This window comes from Lepisosteus oculatus, chromosome 10, assembly GCF_040954835.1.
Source record: "Lepisosteus oculatus isolate fLepOcu1 chromosome 10, fLepOcu1.hap2, whole genome shotgun sequence".
NCBI lineage: Eukaryota > Metazoa > Chordata > Actinopteri > Semionotiformes > Lepisosteidae > Lepisosteus > Lepisosteus oculatus.
In genome coordinates this window covers 39,840,125-39,863,710 of record NC_090705.1, presented here as the reverse complement: position 1 = coordinate 39,863,710, position 23,586 = coordinate 39,840,125, and the positions used below count along the sequence as shown (strand labels likewise).

Here is a 23,586-nt window from a genome sequence, read left to right as displayed (position 1 = left end):
ATAACCAGCACTGAAGTCTAACCTGACTGCCAAAAAAAACGTTGGATTTGATTTTTTTTTTTACCAGGGATAAATGGCTGCAGCAATCCGATAAAACTAAAATCTTCCGTCTCCCAGGTGTGTTACAAACAAAAAGAGACAGGAGAAAAATGTGTTTGAAAAAGAAAGGGCAATTAAACACCTTTTGGCTTTAAATGTGAACCACTGGGGCTAAAATCAAGTTGGGTCACTGCTACTTCCATGATCAGGCCCCTCTACAAAGAATGAGCAAACTCCTGTGCTCTTTGCGGGATCATGGGAGTTTGTCACTCGTATTATAAGCAGATAACCTCCAGCTGCCAACAGCTGGAATAATGGTCCTTCTGGAAGAGCACCAGCTGCTAGCCTCCCATCTATCTGAAGAGGAACTGAAGAACTTACCGCACCGGCTCTCTGATCCCAGTCATGCTTGTCATCCGAGAGGATTTCACGAATCTTGTTCAGATTCTCTTCCAGGTCTCTGCTGGAGTAAATCTGGGACACAAACATGAGAAGGGACGACTGACTCAAGGAAGAGGCAGACAATGTTAGACCCCAACCTTCTCTAGTAAAGCCATATACTTTACGGTTACTGAAATAGGACTGGAGACAAAGGCAATACTGAAGAGGCATACACTCAGGTCAGAATAACACACTTCAACAGTGAGTGGACTTGATATCAGATATAACTGTAACACAGCTGATCGAACTGCATAATGAGAAGGCGAAAAGTGAGAATGTTTTGATTTGAAAACGTCTTAGAATTCTTACACCTTAAACTTTCCAAATAATATTACACTCTTGAAAGCATCTGACACATTCCAGCAAAAAGCATGATAAATGCTTTACTCTATATCCATTGCATCGGTTTCCAGATCACATAAATCTGCTCAAGTACACTGCTATCATACTAAGAGCCTTAGTACTGACGTGACACTCTAATCTACAATAACCCCTTTAATCGAATCAAAGTATTACTTTATGTATACTGAATCCTGCCTAAAACAGTTTGCCTTTATTGTGCAGAAACATGTTTTCACTTTAAAAGCTGACAGTCAGGATATGGCACTTGTCTCTCAATTAACAAACTGCAACATATACAAAATGCAAAAGGGCTTCACCTGTACTGTGGGAACATCTGTGAATGCTTTGATAAAGTCATCTTCATCAACTGCACCTGCTCCTTCCTTGGACTGACCTGCAGGTAAAGCACACAAACAGTGTGAGTGGGAAAGGGCATTTAACCTCCATTACTTGATAGAGACTGACTTTAGTGAGAATTCAACAGCTGGTTTTGTTAGATGTCCGATTCACGGTGGACAACCTGAGGGTGACCGGAAAGGTTATTTTTTGAAGGTTCAGTTAAGTCTGAGATGCAAAAGAAATAGGGGCAACCATGTCCCCCACCAGATACTGAATTAGCACGGGCTTACTGTCATCACCGATGCCACCAAGAGAACAGATACTTCCTACAGACTACAGCTGGCAAGTGAAGAGTCTTTTTCTAAATTACTGAAAGCTTGGGAAATCAGAGGGCTGTCAAGAAAGGGGATACATTTCCGCCAAATACACAATCCAAATATTTCTCCAAACGTACAATCCAATACAGAACAAAATAGTGACCAGGCCCCACTCAAGGGGAGACTGTTCTGCCCCTGGATGCATGAAATAAAAAGATCCTTGAAGTTAATGGGTTTGTCAATTGGTTTGTTAAAGCATCCTCATTTGGACAACTCGGGAATCCAGAATCCAGCCACGTCCCAGACACGTTCAACAGAAAGCCCTAATAGTAACCAAGACTAGTCAAACCCAGGCCACCAAAAGCTTTGGAGTGCTCCAAGATTATCACCTGGGTCAATGGCTACATATCTGTCCAAATAAAAATGACTTTCATCAGAACTTAAGACTTAGAACTTAGTTCTGTATATTTTGGTTGTTACGAAATTATGAAAGATAATCTAAAATAAAAAATTAATGAATTTTGAGAGGTGATATACTCATTTTAAACAGAAGTCATATCACATTGTGCAGTCCATAATTAGAAGCATCTATTCAAATCTGCTTTCATTTTATTCAGGATACATGTGATCGATAATCTTTAAGAATCTTCTGAAAATAAAGGAGACATTTAACACTCAGATGAAAAACCTGAAGACTAAACTGGTATGCAAGTTCCCCAAAGGAATAAGGATTGCTTTCAACAAACAGGTTTAGAACATGGGAATTCAACTAGAACAATTTAAGACCTGTTAAGAAAATGGTCAATAACTGAATCACAATCTGCAAAAGCCGGTTAACACTCCATTCGTTAGGCAAGGAACATAAGCTGTTTTGTCCTTATTTGAACACTTTGAATTTCCCTTTGGAAAACGTGTGACATTTGCTTGTCATCTATTGATCCCCAGCACACTATTTTCTTGGTACGGCGCCCAGCGAATGTCAATTATTTTAAGCCACAGAGCACCGAACTGCCCTTTGGAAACTATCTGGCTAGACGTCTGGTTTCCTTTAGCTTGAGGCTGGCTTCCATTTCCCCCCCCACAGTCAATGGAGCACAGATCCCATAAAGCATATGCCACTAAGCAGAGGGTTTGCACACAACCAGGTGATCAAGACACATCACTGCCAAGCCCAACGGTATCCTGGCAGGTTCTGACCCACATATCCAGCCTCCATTTTGCTGACATTTTTCCTTGCATTCTTTCTGTCCTCTGTTGATACTGTCAAGAGTTATTATTTTTCTTAGCACTTAAAAGCCACAAAAAGGAAAACCCACAAAACACATTCGAATAATCGTGAAGCACAAAAGATTCAATGCGAATGGGCTGGGCTCCTCACCAGGGATGACATGGGCCTGATATTAACACTGCCTAAATACACAATGGCCTGCAGTCAATTGCAAGACATTTCTACCACACTAGATTCTTAGAAATCTTAGATTCAGCAAAGAAAAAGCATATAAAGAACCTGGTGAGAAAAGAAAAGCCAGATGAAGCTCTGTGCCTCTTGACACTTTGGCAAGATTTGATGTTAGACTAAAAAGAGCATAAAAGCACATTCTTTTTACAAATTAACTTTCTATACAGTTCTTTCGCTAGAGGTTTAGGGTCAACAAATGAAACAAGAACCTCAATATTTCAGTATTTAAAAACTATTCTGAGTTACTCCTCACCATGAATGTTCTGGAGGAATACTCGTCTGCTGGTCTTCAGGCTAATGAAAAAATTACCTTCGGACTCATCCTGAAGGAAGAACCAAATGAACGACTGCACATTGCAGCTGGCCCATAATTGTCAAATAGCAATTAAAACAACAACTACAAATAAAACTGAACCCATTCATCTACAGAAAGGGCATTTCCTTCCTCAGAGCGCAGGGCCAGTATGGAGCCACCTGGACAAATGGACACTACGCAATGAACACAGCTGTACCAACCCACACACTTCTGAAGACGACGTAGGCAAGACGAAAGTCTCAAGAGAAACACACTTACCACCGATAGCTCGAGACTACTCGAGATGATGCAATGCTGTACTTACTGAGAAGCAATGGCAGAACAGTATGTCTGAACACAAAGACAACTGCAGTGCCATGGATTGAAAACAAACATGTTGTTCAAAACACGTTTGATGGAAAATCCTGAAAATTGATTTGCATGTTAATTGTTTTGATTTGATCACTTTAGAATTTGGTGAAAGAATTCAGCCTTAAAAAGCTCCCTAAGCTATCCCTCACCTTCATACATAAATAGCTTATGATCGAGAGCACTAACCCACTTTTGTACGCAACTAAACTGCACTATTCACGGTTATAAGCCATTATGAGTGAAGATAAAGGCCTTATCAATAACTTCAACTAGAACGGAAATTAAAGTCTGTGAAAATATAGGGAACTTTCTAGCCTGTCTTAAAGAGACAAGATGCTACATTTACAGGAAGAGTCCTCCACAGGCAAGGGGGTCAACATTAGAAAATTCTTTCAGACTTTAATTTCTACACTACTATCCCCTTGAGCTCTCCTAAAATTCTGAACATCTGAAATGTATACTCTAATAATAATTTTCCTTTAAGTAGTATTTTACCAAAAAATGCATTCCACAAAAAAACTATGGTAATAAGAGTTTTACATTTTGATTTGACAAATTGATGGTATCCTCAAGTTTAATCATGATCCCAGGTAGCTCATATTGCCATTATAAATCCACAGTGTTGGAATTTATCACGCATTCGTGGAAATGGAAACAAAGGTTCAGTACACTCAGGGCGACCATTTACAGTTAATCCTGAGATTTGGAGGACAGAATTTAAAACGGTGGCAAACTCGGGACCCAAAGCAATATCAGGCAAGATCGTCACACAGTTCAAAGAAGAGCAGGTGTTCTCTGTGGAATCATCATCATCAGAGGGGGAGTTTCATAGTGATCTTGCAGGCGAGATTGAAGCCCGAGATTCACAAGGAACCTTAAATGTTTAACTGGAATTTTAAGACTCGGCCTGAGGTGAGAACTTCTGTCCAATGCCGGGAGAGCGGGATCCTCTTGAGAGAGTCTTTGTCGTGCTCACCTCTCAGAGTCACGAGTCTTTTGATGCCCTCCATGATCCCCATAGCGCCTAACAGGCGAGTTAATGGTGACAGGAGCAGCAGGATGTCAGTCACTGACATCACCGCAAGCCCACAGGAGCCTCTTTCTCATCAAACGTCAAGAACAAAAACGTGACCTAATCCCCTTTCTACTCTGACAGCACGCTGCTACTTTCATGACACCCACTCAAGAGTCGATCTGAAAGTCCCTACACTAGAGTACATGCTTGATCACCAACGTCTCAAATTATACGATTTTCCACAAAGGGGCTCCCTTAAAGACAGGATCCTTCCGGGTTAACTGCTGCATTCAAGGCAGTACAGAGGTTTTAAAAGGAAGTTATTGAACACGTTAATTGAATTTCACCCCCATATGCTTCAAAGAGCAGCATGCGTAGGTTTGTGGAATGTAACTGAATAGAGGACACTGAACACGCTTTAAAACGTACTGTTCACAAAGCTCCATGACTATAAAAAGGTAATTAACATGAAAACTCACTGAAAACCGTTGTCCGCACTCACTCAATCTGGTTGTTCATTCAATACTTGCAAAACACTATTTGGAAGGAAATCTGCCACGTATTCGGTTTTTATGAGAGGGAAATTAAAACCTTTAAAAAAGTTAAAACCTTTTGACAGGTTTGAAAAGATTCCTAAATGTTATTGCATACCACAAATCGGCACACCTGCTTCGTCCTTCATCCCACCTCTTGGCGAGAGGACATAATAGACACTGAATGTGACGTCCCTTCTTATCCACTGTCAAAGCACACAGGCAGAGCAACAGACAAGATGAAAATCTTGAGCTGCCTGAGTCATACTGTAGCTTCTCCATTGAGATGCATAAATTCAGGGTCTGCAAACCTGCTCAAAGACAAGAACTGCATAGTGCATATTTCATTATCTAAATAACTCCTCAGCATCATAAAAATAAACATGAAACATGTTTTCAATACCAAAGAAATAAGAGACATTAGAGGCAAAGAACCACTTCAAAGTTAGAACTGTGTGCTAGCATGAGAGTTCAAGTTCATGGCTTTCATGAAGAACATTATTAAGACCTTAACCCTTGCAACAAGGCCAAGTTAAGCTTCAGTTTAATATAACCTTAACTTTTTGTTAGATTCTCCTACATTTAGATTTCCAAATGACATGAAAAGTTGTAAAGGAACAACTTTCAGTGTAAAGGACTATTTAAAGGTTAATTTTGAAATCTGCAATCCAACTTAACTGGCGCCATTTAAAAGCTTTTTCACACTGAACTGCTGATTTTGCCAAAATATTCGATTATATTAACAGTACAGTCTCCTTGCCCTGTGAGTCGGATGCTCTTACTTCACAAGACTGAGGACACAGGATTTTAAGACTTGACCCGACCTCAATCAGACAACTTCACATGGCCAGTCTACCAAAAAGAATCTACAGGAAAGTAGGATCCGTAAAGCCGTTCAATACATACAACAAGAAAACAAAACAGCTCTCTAATCTCAGTCAGAAAATTGGAGGGGTCAATTAATTTTTAATCAGTTGTAATGCAAGCATAAAGAACACTTTAGAAAGTGGCTATTAAACCAGTTTCGATAACCAGCAAAATGGGCGGATACTGATCCAGACATCTCTAGTTAAATCCAATATCTGCCATTTCTTCCCTGCTGTGCAGCAGGGCTCTAATCTGCAGTAGCCATCTGCATTGTTGGGCTGTATTGTGGAATTTGCCCAGATTTATCAATCACAAACAATCTACATTACCCGTCCCTTCATTACCATAAAGAAAAACCCAGAATTAATCAATTCACAAAAAATCTAAAGGCAAAGAAGGAAAGGGTTTTAACTGCAACCATAACGGATTTAAAAGTATGCTAGAGCATGTTGTCAATTTACAAGTTTGTGTAATTTTGTGTGTGTGATGGTCGTGATCCAGAGGTACACCACTCTGGCCACCCGGCTGGTTCTGTTATTCGGGCTCTGAAATCGCCCATCGCGGCCGATCGACGAAGCTGTACCGAGGTGACTGCGCAGTGAAGACAAGGAGAGGACCTTTCCCAGAGCCTCCTCCGAGACGGGCCGGTTCGGTGCATGGGGGGCCGCTGGGAACGCCCTGGGCCAGAGAGGACCTGACCAATTGCAGAGGAGCGCCGCACAGGGCCCGAGAGGACCTGACCAATCGCAGAGCCTCCTCTGAGACGGGCCGCGCCGCTGCTGGGGGCTACTGGGAACACACAGGGCCCGAGAGGACCTGACCAATCACAGCGGTGGGCCACACAGGGCCACTTCAGTGCCGGGGGCTGCTGGGAATGGCCAGGGCCTGAGAAGACCTGACCAATCGCAGAGCCTCTTCTGAGATGGGCCGCTCCGCTGCTGGGGGCTACTGGGAACACACAGGGCTTGAGAGGACCTGTCCAATCGCAGAGGCTCCTCCGAGACGGGCCGCTCTGGTGCCGGGGGGCTGCTGGGAACGCACAAGGCCGGCGGGTTTACCTCCGATCTTGGGTCCGGCCGTGGCGCTGGGCCTCCGGGAACCGCCACTGGGGTTGCCGGGCCGTTTCGGCGCAGGAACCTTGAACGCGGACTGGGCGGACGAGGGCCTGTTCCCGTCCACAGACTCGTCGTCATCGAAGCTTTTGTCTGGGGGGAAAAAAAACAAAAGCAGGGAAGGTCTTTAGAGGGGAAAAAAAACTGCCTGTTTGCAGTTACTGAGCCACAACAGAGAGAGCAGAGGAGGAGGGTGTGTGTGTGTGTGTTTGGTGGGGGAGTGATCAATAGTAATTACCCGCTACAATCATCCTTTTCCAATAGGCCCTTCAGGACAAATCAGCATTCGGGCACATTCAATCCAATTTAGAAAAATTACAAACTGGATTGTTTTTGTGCACCTTGTGACACCAGGGATCTTTCCCTGTAACACACCCTTACTTTCACTGCATTGAAATGGACAGTTCATGGTGGAAATGCACAGCATTTCCAAACAATCCCAATTCCCCGACGTGCGAAGGCACGCAATGCAGGCGCTCACCGAGGTGGTACCCCCCCAAAACCCCTTCCCCCCCCCCGCCTCACCGGCAGGACAGAAACGAAAGCAGCCCAACAGCGAGCTGTCGAGCGCAGACAGGCTCCTGTCACCGTGACTGCCTACGCGCTGCATAAAACAATAGACCGCAGCCCAGCATGACAGCAGCCCTGCGAGACCCGGGCATCGGAAAACATGCAAAGAGAGAGCCGGACGGGTTCCCCCACCCCACACCCCACCCCACCGCCGTCTCTCCGGCTCCACAGCCACCCACACCTTCCAGCAGCCCCTCCAGTCCACCCAGCTCCTCCCGCAACTCACAGTCGCAGATCCTCTTGCAGATCAGGCGCCTCATCCCTCTGAACACCCCCCCCCCCCCCAGAAACAGAAATCGAGGGCTTTCAACGGGCCCTGCGCACGCTGCTGTCCTGCCAACAGCTCACATGGCCAGGCGAGGTAGATCCCAGAGCCCCAAATCTGCAGATCGGCCGAGGCTCCTGCCTGTAGCTCCCACACACTGAAAGCACCATTCAGGCTCGTGCCGGCATTTTCCCCCCCCCTCTCTCTCTCTCTCTCTCTCTCTCTCCTCTTTCTTCCTCCCCTTCCCTTGGAGGCCGAATGGGCCAATCAGCTGCAAGATGACATCATCGCCTTGCAGCCAGTGCCAGTGGAGAGGTGCGTTTTCTTCCTGCATATAAATCTGATTTCAACCCCCCCCCCCCACACATACACACACACACACCCCTTGATGGTACACCTAAGCTAATTACCACAGATCTAGGCACAATCATTTCTGAGGATGCAGCAGCAAGTTTGTGTGCAAGTGTGCGATTTTTCTTCTTCTTTTTTTTTTTTACACACGCCTCTACGAACGCGAGCCTGCTGCGCTTTTCATCTGATCCTCCTCTGTACAGGCGGCAAACACGGATGACGACTGCGAAGGCACGTTTCAGCAGAAAACCCCCCGTGCTTGGCTCTGCGTTTGATATTCAACCCCCCCTGCTGCCTCCCCTTCCTTTGGACAGGATACCGCTGCCCGGGGTTGGATTTCGGAGTCGGAGAGGGGACAGCGGTCAGCAGATGGGAGGGCCCTCCACTCAGCTGGGAGCTGCTCTTTTGTGAGCAGACGGCCTTTCAGAAAGCTCAGCGCTGCCTCGCATCCTTAACGAGCTGGGCGAGGCTCCGCCGGGCTCCGAGGGCTGCAGTCAGTGCTCCCATCAGCCCACGGCTTCCCATCAGGCAGCAGCAGGCAGACACAGACGCATGCAGGCTACTCCAGGGCTGTAACCTTTAATGAGCAGCCCCATCGCACCGGAGGCTATAGGCTATCGCGCCAAGATTGAACCTGCTCCCCCCAGTTCCCCTGCTTCGTTTTAAAAGCTAAACCTGAACAGTCACCAGAGCTCCACTTGCACCAGTATCTCTTAAGCTTTTCAGGTAAAAAAACAAAAACCTTTGCGTAATACAAATTGTTCAACAAGTACGGTGCAACTTCATGGACAGATAGCAATTTCTCCGGCACAAAAAAAACGGCTGCCATTTTCAGCCTCCGAAACGCAAAGTCACAAATTCAACTCAGGTACTGTACAGCCACAGTTTGGAAGAGGCAAAGAAAACTGGAAATCAGGAAAATGACCACATAGTCCAGGGATTCAATAAGTCCAAGAGGAAAACACCTCCTCCAATATTTTGAGGCGTTTTTGGATCAACCTTTCACAGGGATACTACTAAACAATGCAGGAGAAGAACATTAATAAACACAAATAGCCTACTAGTCTTTAACTGGAGCACACAGTGCAGTAAAGGATGAGTCTGCCCCAGTGCTGGGGACCGAATTATCATTACACAGTAACACCAGGCAATAGTGATTCTAGACATCATAGCTAATACAGGCCCAAGTCAATAGACTACATTCTAAAATTCCAAGAATAAATGCCTAAAATCTCTCACGTTAATGAAGGTGCTGGGAGGTGTCCCATCCAGGAAGGAGCTGTGCGCTCTCAGGAGGAGCTCTGGCCTGCTGAGCCACTGTGCACACCTTATGAAGGCCCGCTAACTGAAATTCTGGGTTTGTTCTTTCTATTTTTATTAGAAAGAGGTATTAACTTTTACTTATTCATCTGCAGCCAGCACACACTGACACAGCTGATATTAACCCTCACTTGCTCCTTAGACCTATACCAACCAGGTTTCTGTACTCCTCTCGCCAGGGTTGATATTAACCTGATCCTATAACGTTCCTAATGAAAACATTATAGCCACAAGAGTCTCAAGACCACCTCCGAAGACGGGTCTGGTCTACCTGACTGAAACAACACCCAAGCACCAGCACCATCCTAAGGCAGAACGAGCTCGCGAGAAAGAGACAGTCAAACTCGCAAAACAGAGGACTGATGAGACCATGCCTTACGCAAAAGACTATTTTTATAGGATTAACAGGGACTACAGGACATATTAACATGTGTGAAGACAAGTGAACGCAAGACTTATGTCTCTTTCATTCCACATGCAAAAAGAAACACTTTTCACCTTAAGAGCAGGATAACTGCAAACATTTCTCCATGTCCTGCGAGAGTTTTGGACACCCAGACAAAATGGAAGTAGTATACCCTTGTAGAAAGAAAACACACCCAAGTCTAGCCTTCTATTTCACAAGAAATATTGGACTCCATTTTTTGCCTATTGCTGGACACTATTACAAACTGAAAATCTGACCTCTGAATGTCCCCTGACGCTAACCTGGCCCTGTGTCTGGATGGCCATCTTCGAAACATGCAGCATCATGGGGCAGGGCCTAGAAACCTGCACACACACACAAACGCACACACACACAGAACCGAGACAAATCGCCCAGCAGAGAGCGCGGTTCCCATGGAGACTGTGGCAGCAGGGCCCTGTCATGTTAAAAGACCACATCAAGCTAAGGGAACGACTAAATGGAAAACTAAAATGGAAGTGGGGAAACGTTCAGCAACACCTCCTTCTAGTTTAGTTTCATCACTTTGAAAGGACATACTCCAAAATAAGGATTAAAACAAAAAGCAAACCCTTAAACCCACCCCTAAAAGCAATCCAGGGAGACTGTTGACACTGCTCCATCAACTCATAGGCCCGAGTCTGGACTAGGCCAATGTCCGTGCGTTCTTCCCATATCAACATTTTTTTTTTTGCAGTGTGCTTGTTCCTTTACACATTCCAAAGCCGACTAGATTTACTGGCATCTGTAACTTGGTCCCGTGCTCTCGCTGTCCTGCAGTGGACAGGAGGCTCCTCCATGGTGTAGCCCTGGTTTGTGGCCTCAGCCTCTGAGAGGCCACCCCGCCCCACAGTAAGCAGCTTTGTGGTGCCCGGATGAAAAAGAAATCCTTCATTGGCGCCGAATTACTGGCAGAGAACCGTAAGCGCTGGAGCTTTACAGAAGGAGAGCAAGTCTTAAGAGAAAATTCTGAAAAGCGAAGCATCTTTAATTCCACAAATTGCTAAGACTACAGGACTGCAACCACTGTTTTAATCAAATTCAAATTAAAACTGCTGCTGTTCAATTAAGATAGTTAAAAGGTTCCAAGCTCACACTCATTTTTAACACAATGCTAGAGCAAAGCTTAACAGAAAGATGAAGACGTCTAAAATATGCAAGAGGTAAGTGTTGAATGCAAACAATTTCCACCATTACCCTAGCTAGCTAGATTCAGAAAGTGCAAGATAACATTTTCAAGCACCACAGTAAATGTCCGATATTATACTGCTATACACATTGCATCACCAAGATTAATAAATAAACTGCATTTTAAAAACTGGCAACAGAAAAGGCAACTCAAAACAAAGACATATTCACTAAAAATGCTTCCTACAGCTTCAGCTATTTGAACAATTAACCTACATAACCAAATCTATTCAGCAAAACTCTTGTGCGTTTCAGACATGCAAAACATTTTGAGAGATGTAATTTCAGATGAATGTGAAAAGGTCGTTCACTCTTCATAAACACAAGAAGATTCAGAGGGCAGGCTAACCCAGATCATATCAAGAGCACACTCTTATTCTGCCATAAGTGTTATCAATCATCCTTCAAGGCAGACAGAGAGCAACATCTTGGATAGAAACATCTAAAGATGCAGTCCCACATTTCCAGGTATGGAAATCAGCAAAATCAGTCTATATCAACACTGAGATTTAGCAATCTATCCTACTGACTATTATTTAAAATCAGGAGCTCCTGTGCATTAGTTGGAACATTTCCATCCATTTAAAAGACAGTATTAGAGGCAACAAGAATGTTCACCTTTGAAATTATTTTGACTCTTAGGCAAGGCCTTTGAAAGTCTTTGTATTTTCTTGGTACAAAGATCCAAAGATCTCAGCCAACTGTTTCTTGAAAGAAGCCGAGATATCAGTTTTAACAACGTGACTCGGGAAGCTGTGGTCCATTCCAATTTCAAAGAACAGAAATGATAATAGAGTTGACTTGAAAAATACTCAACTTTGGGACGATCAATCAGAGGAAATTGAATTAGGAACTCCAGTTCCACGGCCAAATACATCACCATTTTATAGCATGGAATTAACCTTGTTTGGTAAACATTGATGTAGCTCTCTGCTGTAATCTCTGAAGCATTTAAACATTAATAGGTGTTGACACCTGTTGTTGGAACTGCATGAATTACATACAGGTAATGAGCCATGTTGCTCTAGGAATACTAGGAGCTGATTAAAAACGAATAATAACCTATTTATAAAGAAATCTAAGGAGACACTGTACATTATGAAGAAAAAAGAAAAAAAACATAAAAAGTAAATGAAATGTGAACATACAGGACAAACTGCAAGGCATTCAGAGAGGGCCCTAGCAAAACATTGAGTTTTAAGATTTGAAATAAAAAACCTGCCTCTCAGGGAGTCAGAGGAAGGGCTTCCTACAACAGTGAAGCAGAGACAGAAAACGCCCAGTCGCCAACAGTTGGAGATTTAGAAAAATAAGTCATGCGTCTGGGAGAGAGAGGATTGAGAGCAGCTGATATTGGAGAGTTTGGATGGCATGCACTTTCAGCCTGAGCTGGGAATATATTTTTTTACTTTAAGTGACGCAATGTCAAGAATCTTTTTGATCTCATCGCTTTCCAATCAAGCGAGGTGAGCACATGGGGGGAGAACTCTTGTGCTGTGTGTAAACTAAAAAGAGCTACTTTCAACCTCAAAAAGCCACCTCAAAATAAGAGCCTCAGGTGACTCCCCCAGACGTTGCTCTCTAGTAACGGGCAGACTCCCAGGCTGGAATTAGGGTTGGTCAGAGGTTGCTACCACATGAGGCAACCTGCCTTTTAGATGTGGTTCGTGACGGCACAGATCTCTGCGCTTCCGACAGTTTGCATTTCTGCTTCTCAGTCCTAAGGCAGACGGTCATGTTGTCACGGTCAACACTGCCCGATTATTTAAACTAGGTCACGCACAAACCCTCCGGCGTGCAGAGATTCCTTTGGAAGCGAGAGCTCCCTAGTCCATCTGCATGGTGTTACAGGAAATTCAAGCCGTCACAGGGCGTAAGATGTGGTGCAAAATGTGCTTGGGGGAAAAACTGTAAATGCATGTGCTGTTCACTGTAGTCGTGTCTCATTTTGCATTAGTAAAGTATAATGTTAAGCTGCCTGGGTTCATCTGTGCTTTTTCTCCCCCCTTTGGTATGTCTCAATATGGCAGCTTCTGCAAAGAGCTGCCATGCTGCAACTCCGTTTCACACACGAGCTCTGAATTTTCAGAGCACAATTCCGATACGCGTCAGTTGTGATATTTTAAACGGGAATGAAGGTGATGTTTGCTGGGAGTTGTGCATGTGGTGAACATGCATTTGAAATATTTAACTGCGGCCATTTTAACAGTCAGGTAGCTTTTTGGTGGAATAAACAAAATATCTGAGAAGGCAGACAGTTTCTCACGTTTCTCGGGAGCTTTGTGATGTCTGTTTACTTTACTACTCATGTCTAAAAAAAACCCTGCCAATATGTTTCTGTGAAAGGATCGGCACTGCTTTTTTAAAACCATGTGAACTGAAGTCTCAGCAATGTTCTTTATTCTGCTGTGAGCGATTCTCGGCAGTACCCCTGAGGAATGACGCAGTGCAAGAACACAGAATCCAGCAGGAAAACTGGAGCAAAATTTCTCACCCTTTTTCTCCCGTCACCTGGTTCGGCCAAATTTAGCCTGTTAATGGTATCTAGAAAGCTCTCCTTCTGCTGTTTTTTATACATTTTAACGCTAACCTGAAAAGGTTCAGAAGCAGCAGTCTGGAATTTGTAACACCTTGTTTCAAAAGAAGCAGAAAAGCAGTTGAGGTGGCTATTTTTAATTTCCATAATCAGCTCTCAATCTCGGCTGGAGAGGCTGAAGACCGTGGGGCAGTGCTGTGGTGGACAAGGCATACTGGCTACTCAAAGACATCACCGTATTCCTTGGCAGTGTAAGTATTTACAGTTTATACACACATGGGTAACAGAAATTACTAAACATATCCACAAGTCAACATAACATCAGAGGATTAACAGGCCTAACGTCACAACTTAAGTATCAAGTACCATCTTCTTGATTAAGTATCAAGAAGGGCACAACAAAAACACCACACATCTAAGAATCAGAGCATTTTGAATATGAACTATTTTTTAAAACTATGGATTTGGTCAATTTTTGCCTATTTTAGATCCACCCATTATATTTCAACAATAGTTTAAGGACCTGGCTGCCTGCTACAACCCTTCTACCTCTCAGGAATAAGGCTACAAAATCCTGTTTTTAATTGCACAGAAGTCAAGTTCACATTTCATGACAAAGGCTTCAATTTTTCAGATCGTTGTAACATGTGATGTTATTGGCATAAACCCTGAGCGATAAAAACAAATAAGGAATAAACACGCATCACTGCCAACACGAACCAAAATGCCCCCTCTCTCCTGCAGGCAGTACATTAAGCACCCATATAGTGTTCAGATCCTGAGGGGCAGGCTCTTCTTTCCCGTCCACACAGCTTTTGTCTGTGTGCAACATTACCTCACGTAGACCTTAAAAAGCGTCCCCTTCGCCTTATCCTTTTGTAACTAGGCTCATACAACATTCATCAAGGCTTTTCAACTGAACGATTCTCCCGCTGGTAAACCGAAGCAGTGAAAGTCTGCTTGATGAAACAGACACCAGTGAAGTGAAGCTACACGAGCATTTCCACAAAATCAGAACCGGAGCCCGATCAAATCGCTGGCATGTGTCGGACATCATTCCAATGCAGCGAGATGGTTATCAAGACAGCCTGGAGGAACAGCATGTTATGAAAACAGACGCCTGCTTCGAGGAGCGCAGCTCGCTGCATAAGAGTCGACCTGGAATCTCATGTTACTAGAGGGAACCTGAGTGTGGCAGCCATTAAGGTTGTATAAGCTTGAGCTGATCACAAGACGCTTGTGGCACTTAACCCAGGATGACAACACAAGGGAACTTACTGGGCAAGTGAAAAACAGCTGTTTCCACTCATCCCGACTGTGCACAGTAATGAGCATGCATCCTCCAACTCAGCTTTCAGTCGAACATGACTGGAGAAAAAAGAGTTTCATCTAAAGCAACGCAAATCTGAATGAATAAACCTGCAGAGCTCTTATAGGAATGAATACCATGACTGAAATTTAGAAGAGAAAGTTACACTTAACTGTTTTTCCTCAGATGAATAGAGTTATTTAGATATCGGAGAGATAACACACAGGGTCAATAACTCTGGGCATTTCAGGGCAGACAGTCGTGTGCATTAAGCTCTGAACTAATCTCATCACTGAGGAGCTTATTTCAGGTAGGGCTTTGCTGTAAATCGAAACGACCTCAGAGCGACAATTCTGCTCAGCTGAACCAAGGCCCCGCTAGCACAACTAGTAAAGTTCTCTCCCCTGATTGAACACAAAGGTAGAAAAGAGTGAACTTTTCAGATTCAATGCCTCTCACTTCCTCCTACTGCATAAGCATTCGATTCCCCTGTTTAAAGAAATGAGATGGAAGCCATCAGAGAACAACTCACTGAGCAGAACTGATCAAGAATATCTACTGTAGTAAGGGCTGAGGTACACTGAAGACGTACTGAAAGGAAGAATCTGGCTGACTTTAGGGAAATAAACGAAAGCACCAGCTCAACTCCGATACATCATGAACATTCTTCAACACGTGAGCTCTGCCCCTTTACTAGCGTAAACTGTTCACTTCCTTCCACGCCAGCGAGGCCAAATTTTAAAAAGGCTGAGAGTAAAAGGGCATGAGGGCAGAGAGGCAGGCAGGTCTGCTGCTCCTCTGTCCCTGGGTCCCTTCTCTGCAGGCAAACACTGTGGGCAGTGCCCATGATCCTCCACTGCTCATGCAGGGTGCAGAACGAACAGGTCCTCAGCAATGAAGTCTCTGATAAGAAGGCAATGCCAGGACGCCAGAGTGTGAATTCAGAAGGAAAAGAGAGATGGAGAGATCACTTTATTGGCCATATACAATTTCTCGTATTAGGAATTTGTCTTTTCGCGTACCCCAACTTGCTCACCATGAGACACACAGACAGGTGAGAGAAGCTGGGGGTCAGAGCGCAGGGTCAGCCATTTTTACGGCGCCCCTGGAGCAGTTGGGGTTAAGGGCCTCGCTCAGGGGCCCAATGGAGTTGGATTCCTCCGCCGGCCGTGAGATATGAACCGGCAACCTCCCAGGCACAGGCGCAGATCCTGAGCCACAGAGCCACTGCTCCGCCTCCGAATAAGAGCTGCATCTCAGCTGACGCACACAAGGTAGAAGAAGAAAGATCTGCCCTTTATTAGTTCACATGGGTTGTGCAGCACACCCTAGCGGAGTTTACACAACTATGCAAAAACCACTACACAACGAGGACGAGACAGCTCAACACACCTGCCTAGTTTTTATGTGCCTTCCTGCCTGCGTGTTCAGAGCGCTAAAAAACACCAACACTAGCTCGCGACACTCAAGACTCACAACACCGTCCTCCCTCTCGGACTCAGTGAGGGGCACCGGACACAGGCCAGGGGTCAGCATGCCGGCCACCTCCTAGATTGTGTGGCAAATGAGCTGTCCGCACAGCACAGGCACATCGACGCAAAAAGACGGATCTTTATCACCACCAAATTCTGGCAACCGAGATCTTAAGAATCCTCTAATGTTAAATTCAAGAAAGTTTGAGAATGAAAATGCGTCACGTCAAAAGAGAAACATTTTCGTATTTCAGTGCACTTCTTTTTAAAAATATTTCACTGAACTCGGCTGCTATGTTCCCCCTCCCACGTCCGAACTCGCTTCATAATACTCACAAAACCTAAATCCAGTGTCAGATGACTGCACTTTGAAGCGATCGTTTTATTTTCATGCACAACATATGAGCTCTTACTTTTAAAATAAAGCAAATGCAATATATTCAGGTTTGCTAACAGCATAAAATACACCCAACATGCAAGGGGTGCACGTGCAGGTATGTCGCTGAATTACAACAACAATTTAGTTGACAAAACGATCTTCCTTATTTGCTCTAGCAAAGCAAAAGAGCTCGAGAAACATGTCGGATGACAGTAACTGGTGGGGCCAGGTGCCTCTCTTGACTCTATTCCAAAGGTCCTGGAAACAGTCTAAGTGTCAAACCACAAAACAGATGTGGGGGGAAAAAAACAACTGAAATTTGTTGAGAAAACAAACAGCTATACGACACAAGAAAGACGGCAAACGAGAGGAGGCCGCTGTCCTGTCTGGCTAACTACAGGCTATAAGCTCACCTTCACTACCACCTCCCAGCAGCGGCAGTTAAAGGGTTAACTTGGCTTCACGCAGACACCAGACTCCACTGAGCCCTGTGAGGACTGCAGCATCCTCTGGGAGGATTACAACGCCCTGAAGACAGCCGACTCACCAGGCCTGGCCACTTACATCTCCTGGAGAGGGCATCTGTGCCCTGCAGGACAGGCACTCGGACTCAGACACTGCGCCACCTGCTACCAACACTGAATCTCAACCCAACGGCTTTCCTCTGTACACTGGGGGGAAAGAAGAGCAACATTACGCACTGCGCAAAGAGGCCTTGGTGTCCCACTTTAGAGTCCTAAAATTGCAGAAGACGTCAAAAATAAAAATTTCCCCAAACCGGCCGTCATTTCGTGTACCAAAAATGGTTTTCCGGAACATCTGGGAAATTTTGTAGGTGTTTTAACGCAAAGCGAAAAAACAAAAAGGCTTCTCTTGCATAATTATCAGATAATTCGCTTCACAAGACAAAACAAATTAACAGATGTGTCAAACAAACTTTCAACATCCTCCCTGGACTTTGTTTAGGTTTACAGATCCTTACGAGCCCACAGAACAATGTTGTGCACCATGTGCTCTCAATAAAATACACTTGCACACTCATGTAAGCACTATCAAGAGCAGATGTGCTTAAAGGTTGTTAAGCTTTTCAGGGAGCTGTTTCTGGGAACACATCAGCTAGTTTCTTGGGAGCAAACTGCTCAACCCACTCCATTTAGGGAGCTCAATCGGAGAAAGGAGAGGACAGCCCCAGGAAAGCTGGATACTGTGGAAATGAATACCACCTGGCGACAAGGAGTGCTACTCTCTACTATAAGAATGAATGTCAAGCCTCTGAGCAGCCTTCACTAGGAATGCCTATATTACAATGAAGAAACCACGAATAGGACCACAGTACACAAATATTTGCAAGCAGGCCACGATAACACAAGTCTTTAAATATAAGCAAAATGGAGTCAGGCGACTAGCTAAAGAAAAGCACTCCTGTCATTCAGTCACTTCTGTTCACTGATAAAGCCTCCATCTTGTGCAAAGGTCCAGATTCGCCGGGCCTACTTCACTGGAGAGCAAAAGGCAGAACCCAGACCGAATAAGCTGGTGCTCCCTGTGCGTCTGGTACTCTTGACCCCCATCTCTTTACAGGGGGGGAACGAGGGAACTGCATAGCCTTCTCCAGCACAGAGCAGCCAAGGCTAATTCCCCAGAGAGGGGTCCGGGCCAGCCCTACTACACCCCTTGTGTACACAACTCGCCTAAAACGAAAGCTCAAGCTACTGATCTTCTTTCTATTTGCGATGAGCTGTCGCCCTCAATCGGGTTCCGGAGGGCTGAATTCCAAGCCCAGTCCTGAAACTAGGAGAAAAACCATAAGCACCAGGACCCAATTCCCACTCACACCAGACAACACACCATTTACCTTCAAGAAAGCAAAACCTAATGCTAGGTAACGCTAACGAGGGTCTACAAAACAACATAGATGCTACCTGCAATGTCTAAATAACTCATATCAAAGGTAGTAAGATGAGGGAAAGCATTCCAGTAACGTGCAGATCACACAAACAAACACACCGCGATTCTACGCTGATGTGAAATAACGCGAGCCGGTTGGAGATTTCTAAGCAGCGGCTCCGTGCCAAGACATTGTAACTACTTGGGAAATCTCTGCCAGTATGAGCAGACAACAAAACTCTGCCTGCCATGCGTAGCTGTTTACACCTTACAGTCTATCCATAGCCATTATATTTTTGAAAAAGATGAATTCCCACCCTTACCGTGAAGGTGGATCATGTAAACCAGCAACGGGGGAGGGGAGAGTTCTTCTTTTCCACAGCTGTGGCTAAGAAGCCCCTTGAAGCAGCCGATTTTATGAGACGCAGAAATGTGGAGACCTAGTTCTCTCTCGCTGGTCAGTGGGAACAGCTCTGTTCCCAGTCCACACCTGGGTCTTTCAGCCAGCGGGGATGGGCCCTCCCGTGAAGCTAACAGTGACAGCAGGAGGATCGGACAACGCTCTCCTAGTGGCAATCGAGCATCAGAAACAAACTAGGGAAATGGGACTCGGCCCTTTGCAGCAGGGTGCAAACTAGGAGATGGCTTATTTGAGCACCACACTGCTCACGATTCAGTTAAGATCTCGGCACATCTAACAGGGAAGCCAGAACAAAGCCACCAGTTTAAAACGAACCAAACCTGGAAATGAAATCTTACATTTCATCTTCGGATGAGAAAAGTGAAGTGTGTCAAAAAGAAAGATCAACTCACATTTCCAGCTGATGGGGGGTAATTTAAGGAACTATAAGGAACTGCTGCAGCATTTGAAAGACACCAACAGACACCTGCCATCAGAAATTAGTGCAATGATTAGAGTACACCCTTGCATTCTAGACATTCAGTTGATCTTACTCGAAGAATAAACAGCTCATTATACAATCAGCTCTTGATATGACGTTTTAATAAAACACTCAAGCAGACAAAGTGCAAATGGTGCTCTTGTCAAGATCTATACTATATGACTGTGCTTTACGTTTCTAATAATAAACCAGCAGAGCGAAGAGGAAACCGATGTAGCAGAATAATTGAAACAAATGAACACAACTGATGACTAACATGCCGTGCACAGCAGATCCAGGTCATTCCACACTCGCATCAGACTGAATCTCGACCTCAATTCATTGCAATCCCATTTTAATTCTTAGATCTTTTTAGAGGTCTCCTGCTAAAACCCAAATCAGCTCTATATTTCTAATCAGTTATTAGTCTCCCCCCCCCCCCCCCCAATATGACAAGGCACTGACAGCACTTGTTTCTGCAGCTGCTGATGGGTTCAAGGAGGACTAAGAGGAAACAAGACCATCACTCTCTCTTGCATAGCAGTTTATCATCCACCTGCCACCTTTCCAGGAACAGCAGCCCCAGAAGGTGTCGCTTATTAGTACTTAACACCGTGCTGCAGAGCAAAACTTCTTACTTCTCAAGAACGGTGAAGAAAAACAGCACTAGAATGAAATCTAAAACTTTAGAGTAAAATTAGATCTTTACCCAGGTCACAGAATTGCATTCAGCACCATAGAAAACCTTCACTGGACTCAGATATTCCACAAAGCATGAAACCTCCAGCATTGCTAATGTTCCCAGTAGTGAAAGCTGCAATTCTCTGTTTGCTCTTGTGGTGTGACATCAGGCGATGTTTTCTCTTTATAATGTGTAACTCACTTCGCCTCTAGTTATGCAGTCAGCAAGAAAACGCTCAGTGGCACGAGGCCTTTAGAAACAGATCACCAGAAATGAAAACAATGCCAACAGTGAAGTAATACGTTTCCCACCCAGTCCTTTTGAAGTTCTTGTTTGGGGGGTCTTTTGTACTATCCAGGAGTGCAAACGGATCAAGACAGAGGATGTTTTGAAACTAAGAAAGTCAATAAGCATCCCTGAACTATTCCTTCAGAGTGCTCTTGCAGAACATACAACTATGGCTGTATTCAACGGGTAAGCAACAGTCATCCCCTCACTGACACAAAAGCAAGCCCTAAATTAAAAACCCTACACATTTGTTGACTGCTTCAGGCATTAAATGGACAAAGCTGCTACACAGAGTCTCCAGCCCGACTCCCACACAATGCAAAAGGGGTCCTGTTCCCTTGCGAGCCTGCTAATGAATGAGGCTGTTCTACTATTAACGTGTTCAGCCTCCCTCTCATTACTTCTACTGTAGGAGTCAGAAATGCTGCCCTCCCCTGAAAATAATTACAACTATTTCTCCCTGGTAATAATAATTAATAATTGCTTACACTTATATAGCGCTTTTCTGGACACTCCACTCAAAGCGCTTTACAGGTAATGGGGACTCCCCTCCACCACCACCTGGATGATGTGACGGCAGCCATAGTGCACCAGTACAATCCCCACACACCAGCTCTCAGTGGGGAGGAGAGCAGAGTAATGTAGCCAGTTCATAGATGGGGATTATTAGGATGCCATGATTGGTAAGGGCCAATGGGAAATTCGGCCAGGATGCCGGGGTTACACCCCTACTCTTTTCGAGAAACGCCCTGGGATTTTTAATGACCACAGAGAGTCAGGACCTCGGTTTTACGCCTCACCTGAAGGACGGCGCCTGTTTACAGTATAGTGTTCCCGTCACTATACAGGGGTATTAGGACCCACACGCAGGGTGAGCGCCCCCTGCTGGCCCCACTAACACCTCTTCCAGCAGCAACCTTAGTTTTTCCCAGGAGGTCTCTCATCCAGGTACTGACCAGGCTCACACCTGCTGAGCTTCAGTGGGCTGCAAGTTGTGGTAGGTAGGTGTAACCCTCGAGCTTGAAGTTTCGAAACAAAGAACTGATATTCTTACCCAGGTCAGTGAAATCTTTTGCAATCACGTCATCAGCCACACACACACATGAAACACAAGCTGGATGTCCAAAGTGCAAATCAGACCTGCTGGGTTTCAAACCTGTCACCTGCGCGTGACATCACATCTCACAGAAGGTCGAGAAATGGGAAGTGTTGAGTGATGCTAGGTCACAGTGTAACAAGACGACAGCAACTAAAAGACTGATCCTAAAGATTCAAAAAACATCCAGCACACGTTGCAATCCTTTACTCCTTCTCAAGTTACAGTTGGAAAAACAAACTGCGCGTTAGTTTAAAGCAAAGCTAAATTTAATGTATGCTCCACAGAGAAAACAAGTACATAATCTCTTGAGAAAGAAAAAGACTAAACTACTCCAAGTTTACTACAAGTAGAAACACAGATCATGTAGGAACTTCGAAGCAGTACCAAATCAGGAGAATCAGATGTTTTAGAAAAACGAAACGCCAAAAAAAAAATGCAGTTCAACAATGCAAGCACGTCTACTGCATGTCTGCTCTTGCATGTGTGAAGAAGGTTATCGCAACCAACTCATCAGATATCAGGCCAGCGGTAGGGGCAAAGGCTTATTTTAAGCCATCTTCCCAGAGCAGTCAGAAACAGAACGCATTTCCCCAACGACAGCCCCCAGCTGATTAAAATATAGACATTTGTAAGGGCGCACAAAGTACCAGCTGATGCACTTTCGTCATCTTGTATCTGAGGATATTACCCAGGCACTTTCAAGCGTCTCTTTGGATATGAAATTGCCCCTGTGAACACCGGTACCCATGTCTTGAGCCTCCTTGCCTCCCAAGTTTGACAGCCGACCCCCGGCAAACACTCGCTTCGCTACGAGCGGACCTCGCTGCGCGCAGCGAGCCCGAGCGATACGTCTGGGAAGTAACGGATCGGCTCGGAGGGGCGCACGGCAACCTCGGGCCGCTTCCAGCCGAAAAACACCGTCTAAAAATAACACCCGGAGGTAAACGAAAACCCCCCTCACGCCTCCCGACCCTCGCAGGAGCCGGGCTCACCACGGCTTTACCCCTCCGTCCGCGCAAGCGGAGCCATCCCTCCTCTTTACCCGGCCACTCACCATCGCCGTCATCCCCCACGGCCATGGCTCTGTCTCTCTCTCGGTGAAGCGGCAGGTATCCCCCCCCCGGGGGCCGGGTGCGAGTGGGGTGCCGGCACGGCTCCGCGCCGAGACCGGGCGGAGAGCTCTGCGTGACCCGGACAGATCCGCGGCTCTGCGCTGCGCCAGCCGAACAGCTGCTGCTCCGCCGCTTCAAAATAAAAGCCCACCCCGCTTTCTCCTCCTCCTCTCCTCCTCCTCCTCCTCCTCCTCTCTCCCGACCGACTTGAGCCGCAGAAACACGCCACCCGCCCCCCTCCGCTCGCAGGCGGTTCAATCACCGGGCTCAGGCTGTCGCCGTGGTCGGGGCTGCTGCATCATGCGCCACGCACAGCCGCCACTTCGTGTCGCTCACATTGCCAGCCTGCGTGTCGGCTGATGCCTTTTTTTGGGGGGGGACACTGTTTAGCGGTGTCAAGCGTACCACCACAGGGTATTTTGCGCACTCCCCGGTGCAATTATCAACACATTCAGCGTGTGTCTGCAATCTCTAGCGCGGCTCTCTTCCCGACGGAATACGCGCCCTCACACGCCGCTCCAACCCGGGACAAGCCTGCTCGACAGACCGAGTTTAAAACCCATTTAAAACGGGGTTTTCACCTCCGGTTCTACCTAGGTCCATTAAAAAAAATAACAACAAATCCAAAAGACAGAAACCGAAAGTTTAACTGTGCGTGAAACTAGGCGCAA

The 23,586-nt window shown here is 45.5% G+C and overlaps 1 protein-coding gene across 23 annotated transcripts in view; it reads right to left on the bottom strand.

Moving 5' to 3' along the window:
* The window catches only part of clasp2 (cytoplasmic linker associated protein 2), a 102,748-nt gene that overhangs the window by 46,612 nt on the left and 32,550 nt on the right, over positions 1-23,586 (bottom strand). For 16 of the 23 annotated variants that reach the window (XM_015356893.2, XM_069195184.1, XM_069195193.1 and 13 more), the window contains exons 8-10: positions 7,078-7,224; positions 1,140-1,216; positions 421-513 (exon numbers count right to left, since the gene is read on the bottom strand). In XM_015356893.2, the coding sequence (XP_015212379.1) occupies positions 421-513; positions 1,140-1,216; positions 7,078-7,224 (317 nt within the window). Of the gene's footprint in view, positions 1-420; positions 514-1,139; positions 1,217-7,077; positions 7,225-7,927; positions 8,155-23,586 lie in introns of those variants that run through there. The other 7 variants (XM_069195197.1, XM_069195196.1, XM_015356921.2 and 4 more) reach the window with 2 other exon arrangements.